A 21,568-nucleotide genomic window follows, 5' to 3' on the forward strand; every position below is an offset into this window, starting at 1 on the left:
CTCAGTGTGCTTTAAAACTTACATATTTGCCCAACATGTGATTTCGTGTGCATCCAATATTAGCCTGAAAGTGCTTAAGTCCTGGAGCCCCGCGTCCCTCCTTCCGGTCCCGCGCTTTCCCCATCACTTCACTGCCAGCGGCTCAGGGACCAGCTCCAGCGAAGAGCGACCCCCCCGGGACCCACTCGGCACGTGACTGTCTGACTGTCCCCGCCGTCGGGTGGGGCGGGTGGAATGGTCCAGAGTATCTCACGTGCACACTAAACCTCCGTTAATTCCAGTTATTCGCCGGCTAGAAGCAGATCAGGGTTCGAGGCCCACGGGGCCTCACCCGCTCCCCGCAACAACCCCCCTACCCCCGCCTCCAAGCTTGCCGACCCCCCAACTCCCACCCCCGTCCCCGCCCCTTTCCCGGCGCCTTGACTCTTTTCCTCCAGCCCCGCCCACTCGATTACGCGAATTTTTCCAAGAGGATCCCCACGCCTGCCCCTCCCCACGGAACCCGCCCGCTCCAGCCAGTCTCCGGGATTTACAACCGGCCGGAAGCCGGGAAGGGGGCATGGAAAACGCGCGGAACCGCCCGGAACCGCCCCCTCCCTTCCGGCCTCTCCATCGGGCCCCGCCTCCCGCGGCGGCCCCGCCTTCCCCGCGCGCCGCGGCGCTTCCCAAAAGCCGGAGAAGTGGATCCTGCGCTCCGCACGGTCCCCCAGCTGCAGGGGGGCCGCGTGGCCCGGGCTCATCGGCCGGAAGCCCGGCCCAGCGCCTCAAGGGGGAGCCGCCCCGAGAGGGAGCGGACGCGGCCGCAGTCCGCGCGGGTGAGCGTGCCCCCGGCCCCACGGCTCGGGCCTGCCTCCCGTCCTACTCCTCTCGTGCGGGACGCGGGCGCCGAGCCGCGGCGGCGGGACGGGCCTTGCGCAGTCCCCTCCCCCTCGCTGTCACCCCCCCCCGCTTCCGGCCTCGTGCGCAGCGCGCCCCGCCCGGGCCATGGCAGCGCCGTGACGTCACGCGCCTCTGCGTGCGGAGCCGCGGTGGGGGGGCGACGCACGAGGGAGTTGCCGTCGGGGGGAGGGACGACGCCTGGGGGCTGACGTCGCGGGGGGAGAGGGGCGACGCCCGGGGGGAGGGGAGGGGCGTTGGGCCGAACGGGAGCGGCGCGTCTGCAGCCCCGCCCGCTCCGCCTCTGTTCCGTCGCGAGGACCTGCGTCCCGAGCTCCTCCCTCTCGAGTGCAGCCGTCCCTCCCCCACCCCCTTGACCTTTTCGGAGACTTCAGGTTGTAACTCTAGACCTTCACTTGCAATTTCGTTGGAATTTTTCTGGAAAAATGGAATCTGGCAATGTATCCTAAGAATTTTTGTTTTGAGAAAAATGTTTCTTAGCATATTTGGCAGCAAATTAGGTTAAAAGCCTGTTTACCAAACGCTGTCATTTTGCAAAAACCTGTTTTGTTGTAAATGGGAAGCGCTGTGGTTGGAGGGTTACACACGCTGAGGTGTGAGCTTCAAGTCCCTCAGCCTCCAGGTGCTGAGTCCCCCGTGAGAACTGAACGCACGCAGGATACAACGTAACAGAACACGCGTGTGTACTTCGCGCTCAGCTCTGACCTTGGAACCTAGTAACTACTGCACACGTGTTACTAGTGATGCTTGTGGCTTTGTTTTAAAGACTCCAGTTGTGAAGTAGACCTTTTTCTTTTTGTGTTTTCGTTTGTGAACGTGTAACAGAAGGGTTTTATCCCAGAATTTCTGTGATGTCTGGTATGTCAAAGTGCAAGTCAGTCCACAGACAGAGGTCAGTGGTGTGGAGCCGTGTGCGGTGTATGCAGACAGAACTGTCTTCACCCGGCGGACTTGGGCGGGGGCGGAAGGGAAGCTTGATGGGAGCTCTGCCTTCTTTGTTCTTTTGAGGCAAAACCCGGGGACACGATGAACTTAGAGTTCTTTATCTGTGACTTTATTGAGGGTAAAATAAATTTCAGTGTATAATTTCTTCCACAGAATATTGAAGGATGTTCGTTCCAAGATCCCTGAAAGTCAAGCGGAATGCTAACGATGATGGTAGAAGTTGTGCAGCCAAGAAAGTCAAACCAGAAACAGAAGACCCCCAGCTGGGTGCAGGCGGGGATGGTCCAGCCGATGCCTCGGGTACCAAAGAAGCTGCAGTAGCGGTGCACCACGGCGCCCAGCCATGCCCTCTCCCCGGGCCTGCCAGCCAGGTGCCTGAGGGGGGTCTGGCTGGACCCGAGCAGCAGGCACAGGACAGGGATCTCCTCGAAGAGCCGGTGAAGTCCTTCTCCAAAACCCAGCGCCAGGCCGAGCCCGGGGAGCCGGTGTGCGTGGTATGCGGGCGGTACGGAGAGTACATCTGCAATGAGACGGATGAAGACGTGTGTAGCCTGGAGTGTAAAGCGAAACACCTTCTGCAGGTTAGGGGAGCGGAGGGGCAGTTAGCGCCGGGCGGTCCACAGAAAGCGGGTTCTGAGCCACTGGCTCCACGTCCTGCTTCGTACGTCTACACCGAGCACGCCTTCATCTCGAACCTTCGGGAGGACCAGATTGAAAACCTCAGACGGCAGCTGGGAATCGTGGTTCAAGGGCCAGGCGTCCCCAGGCCCATCATTGACTTTGAGCACTGCGGCTTCCCTGAGGCCTTAAACCTCAACCTGAAGACCTCGGGCTACGAGGTCCCCACCCCCATCCAGATGCAGATGGTCCCCGTGGGGCTTCTGGGCCGAGACGTGCTGGCCAGCGCGGACACCGGCTCTGGGAAGACGGCCGCCTTCCTGCTTCCCGTCATCATGCGATCTCTCTTTCAGGTAAGGTAGAGCTCACCTGTAGGAGCCTCAAGAACAGTCAAGGTGTTTACCAAGTGTCATCCTCAACTACGTTAAAAATTGCAAACTGAAACCAAGTACTTAGACCTTTAGTCACTGGGACTAAATTTTATTATATTGAACCAGTCTCTTCATTGAAGGTCTAAAAAATTGCTTTCCTTACAAAGTGTTGTCTTTTTAACAAATTTTCTATTCAAGGAACAGGCTTTGGGTTTGGGGCGAAAATCCTGCTGACCAGGTGAGCTGTGATTTTTGTGTCAATCTAGTCTACTTTGATTTTGTGTTTTGAAAAACCTGATACCAAAGTCAGAACACTATTGTAGAGTTTCAGAATATACCACTAAGCGTGATCTGCGTTTCATCTGAAAATGATACCACCTTGCCTTACTCGTTGGTTTATAAACACTCGTGCACGTAATTAGTTTAACAGACGTTTTGAGTGATTATTTGCCAAGTACTAGAGAGTTTTTGAGGTTTGGAGGATGGCAAGGGGGGAAGGAGTGAGAAATGTAGGCGAAGGGAGAAGAGATAGAGGAAATTTTGGAACGCTAAAGCGTAGTAGAAGATAATGTGAGAAAAAAAGTAAAAGACTAGACTTTCAAAATATAGACGAAACTCAGCGGAAGACCAAAATAGAATGTTTGTATACCAGTATACCAGTAAGGTCTCTGGACAGAGAAAGAAGTGAATCTACAAGAGCGCTGCGGGGAAGTCGAGGGTAGGATGCCAGGCTTCACCCGGATCTTCAGGGCAACCAGCAGGTTTCTCTTCGAGGAGGCTGGCTGGAGGTCGCACGGTCCAGTCGATGGGAAGCCAAGCTTCAGTTTTCCCGCCTTGATTGAGGCAGACGCCTCTCCCTGGTCCTGACTGTGGTCTCTCATTGTCTGTGTTATCTGAGAAATGGGTGCAATTTGTGCTGCTTTTGCAGGGGAATTCTGCAGCTGAGCAGAAAGCCGGTGGGCTGATGGGACCACTTGCAGAGGAAAGTGCGCCTGGGGCTGCCTCGAGGCTCGCGTCCGCAGCAGCAGAGCTCATTGCTGCCGTGTTTCACATCTTTGCAGAGCAAGATGCCAGCCGCGCTCGTCCTCACGCCCACGCGGGAGCTGGCCATCCAGATAGAGCGCCAGGCCAAGGAACTGATGAGCGGCCTGCCCCGCATGAGGACCGCGCTCCTGGTGGGGGGCCTGCCCGCCCCCCCGCAGCTCCATCGCTTGCGCCAGCGCGTTCAGGTGGGCTCCCTGGACCGAACGCCTTTGCAGAGGACCTAAGCAATGCAGGAACTAAGGGTTGTCGCCCCCTTAGGAACTTCAGAGTGTGATTTTAGGTGGCCTTTAAAGTCTTGCCACGTGAGCCTTAATTTTAAAGTTCGTTTTCTGTGGGGAAGGACAGGAGCACAGGTTAGGGAGGTGCCTTTTGTTTTCCCAACGCTGTCGGATGTTCTCACAGCCATGACCGCCTTTAATCATTGCGTTTGCTCTGGGAGGTGGGGTGGCGTAGCCCCTCTTTCACGGTTGAGAAGATGAATCTCCGAAAGGTGGGCCTTATCTCAGGATCGTGGCTGATACACTTTAGAGTGTGATTCCTGCAAGCAGGGACGTTGTCCTTCATCATTACAATCCAGTTATAGACTCAGGAAATTCACGCTGGTCCGCTGGGATGCACTAACGTTGGTGTCATGGCCTCCGACCCCACTCAGGTTTTACTAGTTGTCCCATCAGCTTTTTTTCATCAAGTTCAGAGTCTTTCGTTGCTTGTAGCTGTCATGTCTCTCTCAGTGTCTTCAGTTTGGAACCGATCTTTCCTTTTTTCTCAAGATCTTGGCACTTTTTAAGGATTATAAGCCGCTTACTTGGAAGAACAGCCCTCAACTGATTAGATTCAAGTTACGTGTCTTGAATTTAGTTCTTTAACAGAACATCACAGAAGAGATGCTTTTCTTTTCATTATATCCTTTTAGCTGGCACACAGTTTCAATTTGTCCTTTTACTGGTGCTTTTATCTGTCAAGTTAAAACTGTAGAGTTTGTTTGTACCCTTTGTGTTGAATAAGTATTTTAAGGGGAGTACTCTCAGGTTGTAAATTTATTGAGCTTCACCAAACTTTCCACTTATTTACTTTTCTGTATCAGTACGGACTCATGGTTCCCTGTTTTTTTTACAGGGTTGTAATCTGTTTGACCAGTGGAAGCACCTTCCAGTCGGTTTCTGTGTCCTTTTATCATATCCTTGTCATTCTTTGACTACTTTCTTACTTTCCTTCTAAAGAAGATGTTCCGTACTTATCTCGTTCTTTCCTGGCCTCAGCCCTGGAACTCTCTCCACGGAGCCCTGGCTCCTTTGGTGTGGAGACTAGTATTCAGAAACCGAGACCTGGGCTCTACCGGGGCTCCTTGCTGTTGAACTGTCATTGTTTCTGGGACCTCAGCCTATCCGACACCATGAGTTCATGTTGATACTTGAGTTCGCATTCATCACAAGGTTCCATTTATGTTTTCTGTTTCCATGTTGGTAACTCTGACGATGAGAAACCTGCCATCCCTTATCCTTTGTGTAGTTATTTATCTGCCCCATCCCCCGGCATGTCACCAGTGTCCCTCCCTCACAGCGATGCCTTCCTCCCTGGACTCTGCCCTGCACGGCCTCACCCCTCCTCGCCCGGCTGCCGCCCGGGCCGGGCCTCACAGACACCTACCCTCTGGGAGGAAAAGCAACCGAAGCGTCTGTGTGCTCGGCAGAGCTGTCTTTCAAGAGTAAGGACAAGACGAAGACCTACTCAGATAAACAAAACCGAGCGAGTGTATTGCCAGTGGACCATCTAAAGGAACTTCTGGAGGAAGCCTTTCTGCAGATAAAGAAGATTCCAGAGAGGAAGGTGGGGGGGTGGAAGGAAGCTGGTGCAAAGTCGGCAGTACGTGTGTGGGCGAAGCTAAACAAACACAGCCCGAGCGAACAGTGACCAGGAACAAGCCGTGGTTTCAAAAAAATGGGGTGAATACCATCCCACAGCGTGTAAGGGCAGGCGAGATGCGATCGCGGTAAAGCATCGCCGTGGATCTTTCAAGAACAAGCTAAAAGTGTCGATTCACTTTATATTAAGTTATAAATTTGTTGACATTCAAGGCGAAGCACTCAAAGAATGACAAAAAAGTTGATAACTTCCAAACCGTCAGAGTGGAAAATGGAAGAGAAGGAGTGAACTCAAGTCAACGTAATTAAAATTGATTTGATATTTGTGGATGTCTGAAGTACCCACGCCAAACCCTGTGTTCTGGGGATACAGACCTTTTATCATCCGTGGCGATGTTACCACTGTGCGGGTGTGGACTGGAAAAGTGGGTACAACTGAACATAGGAGGTCATTTGTAACTCCACCAGAGTTATCCCGGCACTGTCTCATTTAATTCTCACGATAGTTTTTAGCGTTTCCATCTTACGACAGGAGAACAGAGACTCACACCGTTATTAAATGCTGGAGCCACGATTCCTGCTGAAGTTTGACTAAAGAGCCCCTACTTTTAACCACAACTTCAGCTAATATATTATAAAACTGTTGAGACCCTTGAGTGACCTTAGAGTTCATTGTACCCAGCCTCGTAATTTAAGTGAAATAGCAGGCCCAGAGAGGGCAAGGGGTTTGCACTTGTTCACGGAGCCAAATAGCGGTGGGCGTGCTCATAAGGCCCTCCCGGTGTGGCCCCTGCCAGGTTCTCAGGCCTCAGCCGCCTTCTCCCCCCTCCACCCACGTCAGCCTCCCTGCCTCCGAGCCTCAGCGGTCACGATGCCCTTCCCTCTCCCTGGACCTGCCCGTCTTGCTCACTCCCACTACTCCTGTGGGTGTTGGCTTGTGTTTTAGCAGCACTGAGTACGTCCCTCCATTTATCACGTCCTGTCCTGATCCTCGTGAGCACGTGTTTGCTCCGTTTCTTCCTTAGTGTCATGACTTTCACGAGAGCAGAGACCAAGTCTGACTTACTCATCATCGAGTTCGAGCACTTATACCAGAGTCTGGCATGCATTGGCCACTCAGTAAGTGTAGAATGAAGGAATACGTGAGTGAATGAACGTGATCGAACTTTCTAATTTGCCTTTTCTCTTTTGTTCAGGTTATCATAGCAACTCCTGGGCGACTTCTGGATATAATAAAGCAGAGCACTGTAGAACTTGGCGGTATAAAAATTGTAGTAGTGGATGAAGTAAGTAGTGGTGTTTAAAAACAGAGTTTTATATAATCTGTGAAAAGCGCATTATAGTTATATAATTGCATTGTGTATTCAGGCATTTTCTCTCCTAAAGGAAAACAATCAGGGATTTTTGTTTAATTGGCAGTAGTGGTTCTTAAGCTGGTTCCTGTGTAGCACTGCAGCTAAACTAAAATTAAACCACCACTGTCTTGTCCTAATTGATTGAAAATGTAAACTTAACAGGTATACTGTATTCTCAAGATTTAAGTTTTTTTAAACATGCTGGGTGTCATTTGTCTACAAAAAAAAGAAAGAAAGAAATCAGTGGCAAATAACTCTTAGCGGGAAGTTTGGAAGTAGCTAATGATGCTTAGTTGGAGGAGCTTCTTTATTTTCTTCTATGTGGACACAGGTGTCTGTGGTTGTGATTTTCTGTTGCATAGAGCAAATAGGCATTTTTATACTTCGGGCTTGCTTAATAAGAAGTAAATGTGTTATTATTTGATGATGATCCATCACGTGCCAGCCGGACGGGGCACGGCCGTCCTGCCTGCATGCTCGTCCCGCTGGCTGTGACGGGGCAGAGGCTTGGGGTTAGCCAGCAGTGATCAGTGCTGACCAGTGACAGCAACCTGGCCTGCGTCTGTGGCGCCAGGGAGTAGCCTCGGGACAGCAGAGGGTGTGGCTGCAACACAGCCAAGACCCAGAAGACGGGGGTTTGAGCCTTTACTGCGCCTGCTGTGAGACCTTGGACAAGTCATTTCATTTTCCAGAGTCGTGGCAAGGAAGAGTAGTGGTTGTGAAAACGTCTCCCACTGAAAAGTCCTGTATAAATGTAAAATAATATCCAGTCCTTTAGAAAGTGCTGCTAAGTCAGCGTTTAGTCCTGGCCCGGCCTTTGGGGGACCTGATCTGTTGCGTTGGATTGGCATCCTTACTGCCACCCTGAACGTGTGGCTGGGTTTCCCCTGTGGATAAGCCCATGTCCTTAGGTTTCCCCTCCCCGTCTTATGAGCCTGAGGATGGTCCTTGTAGAGAATTTATTCATGCCCCCTTCTCTTCAGAGCGTTTTCGTTTTCTTATGTTAACAAGGTTTCTGGGGCACCCCAGGGCTGCGCTCCAGGTGATGGTGCAGGAGGGGTCTTGTCCGGCAGAAGTGCCCCGATGCCCAGCTCCTCGGTGTCTGGGGACGTGGCTCCTGTGTGGTCAGGGGAGAGGAGCTGGGCAACAGCCTAATCGGTCACATACCGAAACTGAAGTCAGCACAGAGGTGCTCTTTGGGTGCAGGGGACGAGCCCTGGGTGAGATGGGTGGCGTCACAAAGAAGCTTTAAACACCCTCCAAGCCTACAAGGTGCCCTGTTCACAAAAGCAGGCGAAGGTCTGAATTTGCCCCGAGAGCCGAGGTTTGCCCTCCCCCGATGCAGGCTGTCAGTAGGACTGTGTGATGTGCTCAGGGTTCAGGAGGAGAAATGAGAGGGTCAGTACGTTGGCTTCTCAGAGGTCATGGGACTTGACCTGAGCCTTGGAAGAGGGAAAAGGATTTAGAAGATTAGAGGATGCATCCAGTGTCCCAGGTGAAGAGACTAAGACGAGCAGCCTCGGTCGGGCAGTGCACGTGTGCGGGGCCGGCGGGAGAGACCGGCCGGCCTGAGGGTCCTGCGTGAGAAGTAACAGGAGGTGAAGCTGGCGGGGCGGGTTGCAGAGGATCCGGAAGGGAGGACGCAGGGGAGTTTGGCTGTGACCTGGGGGCGGTGAGGCTTAGATCACTGGGCGGGTGTGCCACGTGGGCAGTGGTGGTTTACGGGGTCTGCTGTTCCATGCGGGGGAATTAGAGGAGGAAGAAGAAAGCCAGCCAGCAGCCCAGACGAGGGGGGAGGGTCGGGGACGGGGTGGAGGCAGGCGTCGGGGTTCGCCTGAGGGTCACAGTGAATCACTTACGGGTCGTGTGATGACTGGACACGCGGGAGGACGAAGGTGGGTGGGGTGCGCCTTGATTTAGGGCCCACGGGGACGGGCTGGGGCCTGGTGGTCACACTCGAGTTGGCTTTGGAGGTGTTGCATTCCATGTGGGTGCTGGATGAAGGGGCAGGTACCAGACCATGCGTGAGAGTCCACGGGATGTGCTGGCTTCTCTAAGCAGGAAGTTGAGAGAGACGAGCAGTGGGTTGAGGCTCTGTCTCGTGCAGCTGAAGACAAGTCAGTGAACAGGGAGGTGGTCGAGAGCCCAGAGGGAACTGGGAACAAACGACGTCCCTGGGGAGAGAGGCCAGTGTTGGGGGGCGGGGGGAGGGGGCCGGACACAGGAATGGTCAGGCCGGAAGTCTAAGACAATCCTTTAGGATTAGGAAAATCTGCTGTCACCCTCCGCGTCACCCGTGTCCCGAGGACTCTCTCCCACCCCATCCGCCTGCTCTTCTTTGTTCCATGTCCGTGACTCAGAACCTTCCCTCTGGAGCCGCCCTGCAGACGTCAGGCCCCCTCGCCTCTGCTCCGGGGACCCGTGTGCAGACCGTCCTTCTCCTGCGGTGCATCCCCTGCTCCACCCCGGTGACCAGGCGCACTGTTTGCCATGTCCCCAGTGGCTGAGATGGAGAACCAGACCTCGTGCTTGGATGTTCTGGTTCCGTGGGTCTGGGGTGGAGTCCGGGAATATTTGCACTGCTTATCTTTAGGGAGGCTTGGGGCATACGGACCATCCTAACTGCCTGATGTACAGTCAGTGCTTATTCCGTGTTGAGAATAATGAATGCTTATCTATCTATCAAATCCATTTTAGGGCTTTTGTCGTGCTAGCCTTTGTTCTTGGTTGTGAGGATGTGATGGAAAGTGAGGTGAGCTGTGACACAGGCGTGCACACAAGGTGACAGGACAGAGGCGCCCGAGGAGAGGGGGGCCCCTCAGGTGGGAGGGGACCCTCTGGGGTGCCCTCTAGGCTGAGCGCTGAGGAGCAGGAGCTGCCACGCAGAGATCCATCTGGAGGAAGGGCTCTAAGCGGGAGAAGGGCCGCCGGCCACAGGAGGACAGGTGAGGACAAGTGGCGAGTGGGCAGGTCCCGGGGAGGGAGACGGGGTTGCAGGAGGGGCGAGGGGGGGGCCGGAGGCTGGGCCGGGCCGGGCCAGGCGCCATCCTGAGCGTGATGGGCGCCATCCTGGTGTGATGGGAGGGCTCGGGAGGCCTTGGGCCGAGGAGCAGCACCTGTGATGCGTTCTCGGGCATCTGTCTGATTGCCTGAGGTGAGCGGGTTCTGGTCGGCCGAGGCGGGAGTCAGGGGTCCGCACAGACGTCAGCGGAGTCTGCGGGGCTGTTGATGGATCGGAGGTGGGGTGGTGATGATGAGAGACGAAACAGAGGTGCCTGACGGTGCCGTCTCCGAGATGCATGCTGGAGTAGGACTGGGTCTGGCGGTGGGAGAGACGGTCTGTTTTGAACATGTTAAATTCCAGGGGCCTTGAGGTCCAGCTGGGGCCACGGAGTGGGCAGTGAGTCTCCACCACTTGAGTCCAGGAAGGCGGTTACGGCCCTGAATGAGGTTTGGGGCATCTTTGATGTGTCCGTGGTGCTCAGAGCCCTGGAACTTGTTGAGCTTCCTGGAGAGAGAGCGTGGGTTGAGATGGAGGGAGCCTGGGACGCAGCCCACGGGCTCATTGACGTACAGAAGTTGTCTGAAAAGGGAGAGCCAGGGAGGGAAGGAAGACCAGGGTTTGAGGGAGGGCTGGTCAGGATGTGCCGTGCTGTCATTTAACTGTATCGTGTTTCAAGGATGTGAATATAGTAAGTATCCCTTCTGGACCATCAATTCTGGAAAGGTAGGGTCTCCTCCCGTGTCCTCACCGTCGAGCACACAGCATTGAGCTTGGTGTTCATGACGTAGGTTTGGAGCCAGTGGTCCCCGGTCCACACCCCAGCTCCACCACATCGTAGGGCACTGTGTCATGTGCCTCAGTTTCCACATCTGTAAAGCGGGGTCACGAGGGTGCCCACCTCCCACCATGCTCCCTTGAAAGGTGCCCAGCACCCAGTAAATGCCCATCGAATGGGGACTGTCAGCCACCGTTGGCTACGAGTTAAGGTTTGCTGAGGGGAGTGAATGTTTAGCCTGGGGACCCTCAGGAGTGAAGTTTTGGTGGCAGAGATGGAAGTCGGATTGTCCGGGATTAAGGGCATCACGAGCAATGAAGAAATGCAGGCAACACCAAGAACATTTCCCAGAAAATTAGGCCAAGTTTGCTGTTTAATTAGGGGACACCTACGTTCACCTCTTACCTTATTAATGCTTACTCTGTATCCAAGTGCTGTCTCCCCCCGGGGACTCTGAGATTTTCAGAGTAGCCTTGTGTTCATTGTGAGTGGCTCTACTATTTGAATCACCTTAAATTTAAGTAGTGCTTTTAATTCTAAGAGGTGTTTTAAAGTACATGTTCTCCCACATTTTAGTCTGTTAACATCCCTCTAAGGTAGGTAGGAAATAGATTTATAAGTGGAAACTGAGGTGTAGACAGAGTAAGATTTTCCCAAGGTCTGATTGATAATGGCTTTCAAAAAATACAGTTTAGATGGGAACCAGTCATGAATACTGTTTAGGTAAGGGCGTGTGTGTGCGTGTATGGGTGTGTGTGTGTGTAAATGAAACAATACTTAACCCTTGTGACATGTGATTTCTCTATTCCCATATGTTTTATTCTATCCTATTTTGTGGTTTTAAAAAATGCTATTCATGGCCCATTCTGCAGTTTGAATAACAACTGTATTCTATGAGTAATCCATGTACATTAAAGAGAAGTTAGAAACAGGAGGAAAAACACCCATATTCCCATTGAAATAACCATAGTCATTGTATTTCTTTTTCATTTTTTCCTGGCCTCGAGAATTCAGACATTATTCTGTAGGCACTGGGAAACTTTAAAGGATTTTAAGCCTGAGGGTATTGTAATCAGACTCATATTCTCCACGTGGAGAATAGCCTTTAAGCAAGAAGGCTGGTTCCCAGGAGGCGGGGGAGGGCTTGAGCCAGGGTAGTGGCTGTAGGGAGGGGGAGGAGGGTTTCCAGACATAGTTAGGAAATGGAAAGTAAGTGAAGCAGTGGTGGTGTCTGGGTAGTGGGATGATGGGTGAGTTTAGTTTTCTCTACTTTGTTTTGTTTACCAAGTTTTCTACAGTGAACATGTTATTACTTCTAGTATTTAAAAATAATAGTAATAATTGCATCTTAAAAGAGTTAGACAAAGACTTAAAAATGGCGGTTGAATGTGGCACCTGGGGAGTGATTGATGAACTGAAGGAGCCGGTGAGGGGGACGGAGGTGAGCCCTGGACCGGACAGTGGGGGGAGGGCGGGGAGGCGGAGGAGGGAGACCGCAGGGCTGGAGGACTGTTCCAGGAAGTTTGGGTGAGAAGAGAAACTGAAGGAATTTATTTCTCATGGTCTTATTTTTTCTGAACCTGGAGAAGCAAGGCCATCTACTGAGATGAATGGGGCTTAGTGGGATTACTGAGGAAGGTGGGGATGTTTGCAGACACACTGTGGGTGTTTGTTCTCTCTGTCTGCTAGTTAATTGAAACACTGAGAAGGGCCATGCTGGTACTTTATATACTTTATCTCATTAATCCTCATCACAGCCCCAGGAGGTAGTTAACTATTATTTCCATTTATAAAGGGAAAAACTAAGGCTTAAAGCTCTTCATTAACTTGCTTGAGGTCTTAGGTAGAGCCAGGATCAAACCCAGACCATCATGATAATTTCATATTTTTTAAATGTCATAGAGTGAATAATATTAAAACAAGTGATCAAGCTTCAGTCTAACTGACAGCACGTTAGTGGACACTAAAACAATTCAATGTCTTATTTTCCAAAATTATAGACACCCAGATTATATTTGAAAATCAAGATAGCCTGAACTTTTCTTTATTTTAAAATTAAAAACTTAAAAAATTTTTTTCTATTTTTTTCAGCAATACATTCATTGTTTTTATTTTTTTTAACGTTTATTTATTTTTGGCTGCGTTGGGTCTTAGTTGCGGCACGCAGGATCTTTCGTTGTAGCGCACAGGCTTCTCTCTAGTTGTGGCACACAGGCTCCAGAGCGTGTGGGCTCTGTAGTTGTGGTTCACGGACTCAGTAGTTGTGGCATACGGGCCCCCGCGGCATTTGGGATCTTAGTTCCCAGAGCAGGGATTGAACCCTCGTTCCCTGCATTGGAAGGCGGATTCTTAACCACTGGACCACCAGGGAAGTCCCTCATTGTTTTTAAAAACCAGCAATGCAGAGGTATATGCAGAAGTGAAAACCCCCAAATTAAATTTTTTTTGTTTATTTGAAATCATATTTTATTATAAATATATGTTCATGGTAAAAAAAAAAAAATTCAAGAACTTCCCTGGTGGTCCAGTGGTTAAGACTGTGCGCTTCAAATGCAGGGGGCACAGGTTCAATCCCTGGTTGGGGAACTGGGATCCCACGTGCTGCACGGTGTGGCCAAAAAAAAAAAAAAAAAAAAAATCAAACTTTGCAAAACGCTATAAAATGAAGAATAAAATTGTTCCCCCCCAGCTCACAAGTCTTCTCCCCAGAGTTAGCAATTAACTTTCCTGAGTATATACACAAATGGTCTCATGTTATACATAGTGTTCTCTATTTTGCTTCTTTCCTCCTAGCAGGGATAAAGAGCTTTCTGGTCATTTTTCATGCTAGCACCGTGTTGTATGGTATGGATCTACCATAATGTACTTACCAAGTCTCCTCCTGTTGGATATTTAGGCTGTATATGGTGGGGTTTTTTGGCCACTATTACTAATGCCATAATAAAAATCTTTGTATATCATTATAAACGTAGTTAGGCAATATGTAGTTTTATATACATATATTTTTTCCCCAGTTAATCCTTTGGCTTTTGACATTGTGGTGTATTTTTCTGTGTAAAGAGTTTTAAATTTTTTACGTTCTTAATTGTATCCGTTTTTTTTCTAGGGTGGCCCTGGGTTTTCACGTAGGACTAACTTTACAATGATTTTGTTCAGGCTGATACCATGTTAAAGATGGGCTTTCAACAGCAAGTGCTTGACGTTTTGGAAAACGTGCCTCATGACTGTCAGACCCTTTTGGCTTCGGCCACGATTCCAGCCAGCATAGAGCAGCTCGCAAGCCAGCTTCTTCGCGACCCCGTGAGAATCATCGCCGGGGAGAAGAACCTGCCCTGCTCCAACGTGCGCCAGATTGTGTTGTGGGTGGAAGAACCAGCCAAAAAGAAGAAACTGTTTGAAATCTTGAATGTGAGTGGTAAAGCCGTCAGCCCTGCTTTGTAGATTGCACTTGCATTTTTCACAGTTTTTTGTTTCTTTGTTTTTTTCGGCCACACGGCTTGTGGGATCTTAGTTCCCCGACCAGGGATTGAGCCCGGGCCTTCCGCAGTGAAAGCGCAGAGTCCTAACCACTGGACCGCCAGGGAAGTCTCCACAGTTTTTTTTTTTAATAAATTTATTTATTATTTTATTTATTTATTTTTGGCTGCATTGGGTCGTCATTGCTGTGCGCAGGCTTTCTCTAGTTGCAGCAAGTGGGGCTACTGTTTGTTGCGGTCCGCGAGCTTCTCATTGCGGTGGCTTCTCTTGTTGGAGCACGGGCTCTAGGTGTGCGGGCTTCAGTAGTTGTGGTACGCGGGCTCAGTAGTTGTGGCTCGCAGGCTCTAGAGCACAGGCTCAGTAGTTGTGGCGCATGGGCTTAGTTGCTCCGCGGCATGTGGGATCTTCCCGGACCAGGGCTCGAACCCGTGTCCCCTGCCTTGGCAGGCGGATTCTTAACCACTGGGCCACCAGAGAAGCCATCTCCACAGTTCTTGAGAGAGTGCTTTTTAGATGCAGCTTCAGGGGAACCTGCTGTAGATGTTTAATAATAAATTGCTTTGTTTACTTCAGAATTCTGTAGGGTTCAAATAAATTTTTATTTGTGAAAACATGCAGTATAGACGCAAGGTTGGTGTTTTTCCCATTATTATAGAAAGATATTTAAATATCAAGGTTATTCCCAAAGAATATTTTTTTTGTTGCAAAAAGTTTTAGTAGTTTTATATGTAAGGTAAAGACAAGTTCTTTCTTGACTGTTCTGTCCTTGAGAAATAGAATTTTTTTAACAGTAACTGGTTTAAGCAGAAATCTGTTAAGTGGGTGGTAGGTACAAGCGTAGTTGTTAAAAATACAGTATTAAGTTAAATATGGTTTATTTTGACTTATGAACAATTTTGGAAATTTTAAATTGCACTTAAAATCATTTCTGCAGTTTTAATGAGGTGATGCAGAAGTGTGAAGGACGTACACTGTTTGCCTTATGTTTGTGCAGATTTTAAAGAAAACACTCATTTTAACAGAATGTGCCTTTTTTCCTTCTCAGCAGTGTTGGTAAACCCATTGATAACTAGCTTATACTAATGCCCTCAGAAAAACGTCCCATTGTAAATTATGTTATAGGAATAATTTTAAATATGTGTTTTTAATGTTTCAGGATAAGAAACTCTTTAAGCCTCCAGTGTTAGTATTTGTGGACTGCAAACTAGGAGCAGATCTGTTGAGCGAAGCCGTTCAGAAAATCACAGGTCTGAAAAGCACCTCTGTGCACTCGGAAAAGTCACAGCCGGAAAGGAAAAACATACTGAAGGTGACACCCAGCGTTCTGTTTTCTTCTCTTTCCTGTAAATCTGTTTTGCCTCATTTTCAAGAGGTACCATATTACCTGCTGCTTTTTAAAGCAGACCTTTTTTTTTTTAATGACCCTGAGAACTTCAGGCAAGCAGCGGTGTGAAGTTAATTGTTCCTCTTGCCCAGGCTTCCGTGTTTTGGGAGCAATAAGCCTGTCCCCTAGGGAGTGTCTACTGAACAGATTAATCACTCAGAATCTGCCATTTCTGAAATCAGGTCACTTTGGACTGAGGCATAGAGTAGTTCACCTTTGGAAAAGGTTTGCCTGAATAAATTAATAGAAAAAATTCTGCATTGGGGTCGGAAGGCCTTTAAGCTACTTATGTCTCTCAGGTGTACTAAGACCTCTACTTACTGCGAAGGTATTGCAACAACAGTGTTGAAGAAAGCGTTGAGAAAAGAAAGGATAATCTGAATGACAGAAAACCACTCAAGATAAATCCTCAATAATGAATTTTGTTGCTGTTTCGGAAAGGGTTTACTTGAAGGAGACTATGAAGTTGTCGTGAGCACGGGGGTCCTAGGAAGAGGCCTGGACCTGGTCAGCGTCAAGCTGGTTGTCAACTTCGACATGCCTTCCAGCATGGATGAGTACGTGCATCAGGTAAAGAGATTTTACGTGTTACCACCGTTTTGCTCATGAATTGTCTTATGCAAGGCATTGTCGTTATAATGGTAAGTTAAAGCACGACGTAAAACTGCATGTGTATATAAACTAAATTACGTTTTTCAAAACTATATGGATGCCTAGAATGCATTAAAAATTAGTTGGAAATAAAAAACTAAAATGGGGCTTCCCTGGTGGCGCAGTGGTTGAGAATCTGCCTGCCAATGCAGGGGACACGGGTTCGAGCCCTGGTCTGGGAGGATCCCACATGCCACGGAGCAACTAGGCCCGTGAGCCACAACTACTGAGCCTGCGCGTCTGGAGCCTGTGCTCCGCAACAAGAGAGGCCGCGATAGTGAGAGGCCCGCGCGCCGCGATGAAGAGTGGCCCCCGCTCGCCACAACTGGAGAAAGCCCTCGCACAGCAGCGAAGACCCAACACAGCCAAAAATAAAAATGAATAAAAATAAATAAAAATAAAGGAATTCCTTTAAAAAAAAAAAAAACACTAAAATGTTTATTAAAAAAATTTAAGTGATTAGCTTTTGGTGTAGTTTAATTTTCTTTATATTTTTTGTTTTCTTCAGTGAGCATATTAAATGGCTTTTATAAGCAGAAAAAGAGGGCTTTGTTTAAAAAGGTTGTTTTAAGTTGCTGCATCTGGCCAAAATAAAATCGATCCGCTGAAGTGTTTGTTTTTTTAGGAATCATGTCTTCATCTCCTCTTCATACCCTTATTCGCTCTAGACTTTCACCTTTCAGAGTTTGGTTCCTTTCCTTTGCTGCCAGAGATAACAGCAGCTCTTCTTTCTCGCAGAAATAAAGCCTCTCTGAGCGCCACGTTATCTCACTGACCGCTACCTGTCTTCCTTCTCTGGCATCACTTACGGACTCTTCAAGTAAAGCCTTTCTCTGATGTTCTTAGAATCACCTCTGAATGTCACATTTACTGGGGTCGCCCACTGAAATGCATGTAGCGCCCTTACTGAGTTGTTGCTTTATTTTTCATAAGACTTAATAATCTAGCAGTCTGCTCTCTCTCTCCCTCCTTCTCGCTCTCTCTCTTTTCCTTTCTAAGCTCTTTAAATGTTTTTACTTGTTGAATCTGGCTTGTTCTATTTTCGTGGCTGCATGGGAATGTATTATATGGATGTCCTGTAATTTATTTAACAAGTCCTTCACTGCTGGACAATCAGATGTTTCCAGTGTTTTGTTATTAAATAATGCTGCAGTGAACACCTGTATACACAGCTCCCTGGGCCTCTCCTGCAAGTACATCTGTAAGAGAAATTCCCAGTGGGAGAACTGCTGGGTTAAATGATATGGGTATTTAAAATTATAGTCAGTATTCCCACGTGTCTGATTTTTAATTTCAGGGGTGGTAAGCTTCTGGAGAAATAATTTTGTATTGTTAACTTTAGCTATCTTTGGCCGGGCTGCGTGGCTTGTGGGATCTTAGTTCCCCAACCAGGGATTGAACCCAGGCCCACAGCAGTGAAAGCGCCAAGTCCTAACCACTGAACCACCAGGGAACTTCCTAGCTATCTTTTAGAATTTGGAGACCGTTGCAGTTAATTTTTAACTGCTTTTTATCTCAATATAACATATCTAGTATAAATTACATCTCAGATGTAATCCACATGCTGTACAATTTGCCAATTTAAAGTGTACAATTCATTGGTTTTTTAGTATATTCATAGGGTGGTGCAGCCATCTGTATAATTGATTTTAGAAAATTTTCATTGCCCCTCAGCAGTCACCCCAGTTCCTCATCACACGTGCACACACCCTCATTCTCAGGCAACCACAACTGTACTCTCAGTAGATTTATGTCTTCTGGACATTTCATGTAAATGGAATCATACAGTATGTGGTCTTTTGTGACTTGCTTCTTTCACTTAGTGTAATGTTTTCAAGGTCCACACGTTGTTGTAGTATCTTATTGACAAATAATATCCCATTGTAAGGATACACCATATTTGTCCATCCATTCATTGGTTGCTAGACATTTAGGTTGTTTCCACTTTCTGACTACTATGAATAATGCTGTGAACACCCAGGGCCATGTTTTTGTGTGGATATATGTTTTCATTTCTGTTGGACATACACGTAGGAATGGAATTGCTGGGTCCGTGTTGAACATCTTGGGGAACCACCAGACTGTTTTTCCGTGTAGCTTCATAGTTTACATTCCCACCAGTAAAGTATAAGGGTTCCATTTTCTCCACATCCTCATCAACATTTACATTATCTTTTTTTTTTATTATAGCCAGGTTCATGGATATGAAGTGTTTTTGATTTACCTTTCCCTAATGACTAATGATGTTGCACATCATTTCATGTACTCATTGGCCATTTGTATACCTTTGGAGGAATGTCTGCTTACATCCTTTGCTTTTAAATTGGGTTGTCCTTTTGAGTTGTAAAGTTCTTAATATGTTCTAGAGACCCTTATCAGAAACATGATTTGCAGATATTTTCTCCCATTCTGTGAGTTGCAGCTATTAATTTTTAGTTTTATTGAAACAACTCAGTAAGGTAAATCAGGTAAAAACAAAAACTGATACTGAAGAACAGCATCTCCCCCTTATTTTTCCCCAGTCTCATTCTCTGCAGGCCACCCCTTTCAGCTTTTTTAGAGGTTTCTTCTTTTACAACGTTAAAAATGTTCTGTATATTGGCGGGAACTATCTATTCATTTAGATAATCTGAGTATACTTTAAGTTCTACATTTCAATTAAGGAGCAGAAATTGACAATGGTTGTGTATTTCCCTCCCTTCTGAAGAGTTTCTCAGTATATTTGGAGACACGTTTTGTTCCTTCTCACGGGTCTCCACAAATTTGTGTCTGTTTAACTGTCAAAATGAGAAATAACTTTATGCAAAAATGGACTTGCTTCAGTCTCACATTTCAAGGCACGTAAGTACTATAAAGGAGATACAGTCCTTTTGCTGTTAATGCAATAGCTTTCAAAAAGTTTCTACCTTAACCCACCCACAATAAGAAATATCTTTGTCTCATTACCCCCTACACATACATACAAACATGCCCCCACACGCACACATACGCACACACGCACACACGTGCATAACTGAAACAAGTTTCACAAACAATACTCACTTTTATTACTTTTATTTTCTTATTTTCTGTTTGGGTTGTTTCCTTAACACTATGCTAGTGGCAGCCCACTAAATTGATTTCACAAGTATATTGAGGCGAACTCAAAAAATGCTCTCTGAACAAATGTTCACCTTAGTGAAGCTTCTGTGAATACTAGTCTTCATTTTCTTTCAAGAGACATTAAGATTCTATGTGAACATTTTGAAAACGTCCTTTGCATTTCATTTCAGGTTGGAAGAGTGGGGAGATTAGGTCAAAATGGAACAGCGATTACTTTCATCAATAACAACTCGAAAAGACTCTTCTGGGATATTGCAAAACGAGTGAAACCCACAGGGTCCCTTCTCCCCCCGCAGTTGTTAAATTCCCCTTACCTTCACGACCAGAAGAGAAAGGAACAGCAGAAGGATAGACAGACGCAGAATGATCTGGTTACGGGGGCTAATCTCATGGACATTATTAGAAAACATGATAAAAGTAATTCTCAAAAATGATTTGTTACACCACGTTGAATAATTTTTATTGCATATTGTCAGTGAAATTTCTGTACATTATTCCTGTATGACTTGATGAATGTGACATGCACATGAAACAAAAAGTTAACATGATGTAAAAAGTTTTAATAGACTATCAAATTTATACAGCAATATTGTATTTATTTTCCTTTTTAATTTTCATAAATTAAAAACAGAAAGTGAATTACTAAATGAAATAAAAATTTCTTCTCTCTGGAAAAAGTCCTTTTTTTTTTTTTCAATAAATATTCCTCATAGCTATCATCAGAACCAGAAACCCACCCAGCCTGACTCAGATGGTGATTCTTCTGTTTTATATCCACTGTGCTGCATGCACGTTGGCACCTGGATTATTGTTGAATCAATGAATATTAGGAGAAAAGTAAATGATAAAAAATGGAAGAAATGGTCAGTGCTCCTTTTGAAAGAAATGTTAAATATCTATTTTCTCTCTCCGTCTTCCTTTCGGCTGGATAAACGTAAATTTATTTTACATCTGATGTGGGCTGCTCATCAAATAATGTCGAGTTATGTGAATGTTGCATTGCAATACATAGTTTTATGCTAACGCCACTTTGCTAATTCAGTTGATTTATTTAAAAAATAAATTTAAAAAATGTATTAGGGCTTCCCTGGTGGCGCAGTGGTTGAGAATCCGCCTGCCAATGCAGGGGACACGGGTTCGAGCCCTGGTCTGGGAAGATCCCACATGCCGCGGAGCAACTAGGCCCGTGAGCCACAACTACTGAGCCTGCGCGTCTGGAGCCTGTGCTCCCAACAAGAGAGGCCGCGACAGTGAGAGGCCCGCGCACCGCGATGAAGAGTGGCCCCCGCTTGCCGCAACTGGAGAAAGCCCTCGCACAGAAACGAAGACCCAACACAGCCATAAATAAATAAATAAATAAATAAATAAATAAATTTGAAAAAAAATGTATTAGTGTGCTCCACACATCTTTCCTGAGCTCACACTATGTTGACATTTGTTCAGTGCTCAGGACACAAGTGGACCTTGTGCCTGCCCTCAGAGCATACAGACTGCATAATAAACCACCTTTAAAGTCTGGGTAATTTAACAAAACCAAGATGTATTTCTCACTTACGGCAGGACTGGCAGCTCTCCTCTGGGTCTGAGTTCTTCCATCTCTTGGTGGCACCGGCTTAAACACGTGGCCTCCAGGGTCGGCCTGAGAAACACAGGCAGGTGCTGGCCCGTCTGGGCTCAGGCTTCCAAACCTCTCAGCTGATGATTTTAAACGCCGGGAGGAAGGATGGGCATTTTGCTTTGATATGGCAATACTTTCATTTCTTTAAAAACCTTTAGTATTGGTTTATCTGGTTTAGTTAGATGGTATGTGACGTAAATGTTGACACTTAAACAAGCATTATATCCTCAGCATCCTCCCCGGGGGTGAGGGACCAACGTGGGTAACTAAACCCTGGTGTTTGTGGTCTCCACCCAATGGGAACAGTGGGGTCAGGGTCTCCCCAGAGTGCGCGAACCCTCAGGACTCCCTCTCGCCCCATTTCTGTCTGCCAACTGTTGAGCGGTATTTCAAGGGACCAGGCTGCGGCACCCTTCAGGCCCAGGGCGCTGTCAGAGGTGCAGTGAGCGCAAGGCCGTGCGTGTA

At 47.7% G+C, this 21,568-nt stretch overlaps 1 protein-coding gene across 5 annotated transcripts; it reads left to right on the forward strand.

Moving 5' to 3' along the window:
* The first annotated feature begins 685 nt into the window (after positions 1–685).
* Positions 686–20,047, forward strand: DDX59 (DEAD-box helicase 59). 5 transcript variants are annotated; one of them, XM_061185253.1, is made up of 8 exons: positions 686–815; positions 1,996–2,813; positions 3,893–4,060; positions 6,934–7,023; positions 14,028–14,279; positions 15,505–15,657; positions 16,174–16,302; positions 19,656–20,047. In XM_061185253.1, the coding sequence occupies exons 2-8, from the start codon at positions 2,007–2,009 to the stop codon at positions 19,917–19,919; spliced, it is 1,863 nt and encodes a 620-aa protein (XP_061041236.1). In that variant the 5' UTR covers positions 686–815; positions 1,996–2,006; the 3' UTR covers positions 19,920–20,047. The 5 variants fall into 5 exon arrangements, with proteins under 5 accessions (XP_061041236.1, XP_061041241.1, XP_061041239.1 ...); XM_061185258.1 differs by lacking the exon at positions 19,656–20,047 and adding an exon at positions 16,536–16,746; XM_061185256.1 differs by lacking the exon at positions 686–815 and adding an exon at positions 1,150–1,271.
* The last annotated feature ends 1,521 nt before the right edge of the window (positions 20,048–21,568 follow it).

This window comes from Eubalaena glacialis, chromosome 3 (genome assembly GCF_028564815.1).
Source record: "Eubalaena glacialis isolate mEubGla1 chromosome 3, mEubGla1.1.hap2.+ XY, whole genome shotgun sequence".
Taxonomy (NCBI): domain Eukaryota; kingdom Metazoa; phylum Chordata; class Mammalia; order Artiodactyla; family Balaenidae; genus Eubalaena; species Eubalaena glacialis.

What these genes read in the sequence shown, in the direction of transcription:
- DDX59 (XM_061185253.1), top strand. Translation starts at nt 2,007, where the DNA reads ATGTTCGTTCCAAGATCCCTGAAAGTCAAGCGGAATGCTAACGATGAT. An exon ending in GCTTGCGCCAGCGCGTTCAG is followed by an intron (nt 4,061 to 6,933) that starts GTGGGCTCCCTG and finishes TCTTTTGTTCAG; the next exon opens with GTTATCATAGCAACTCCTGG. An exon ending in AAATTGTAGTAGTGGATGAA is followed by an intron (nt 7,024 to 14,027) that starts GTAAGTAGTGGT and finishes GATTTTGTTCAG; the next exon opens with GCTGATACCATGTTAAAGAT.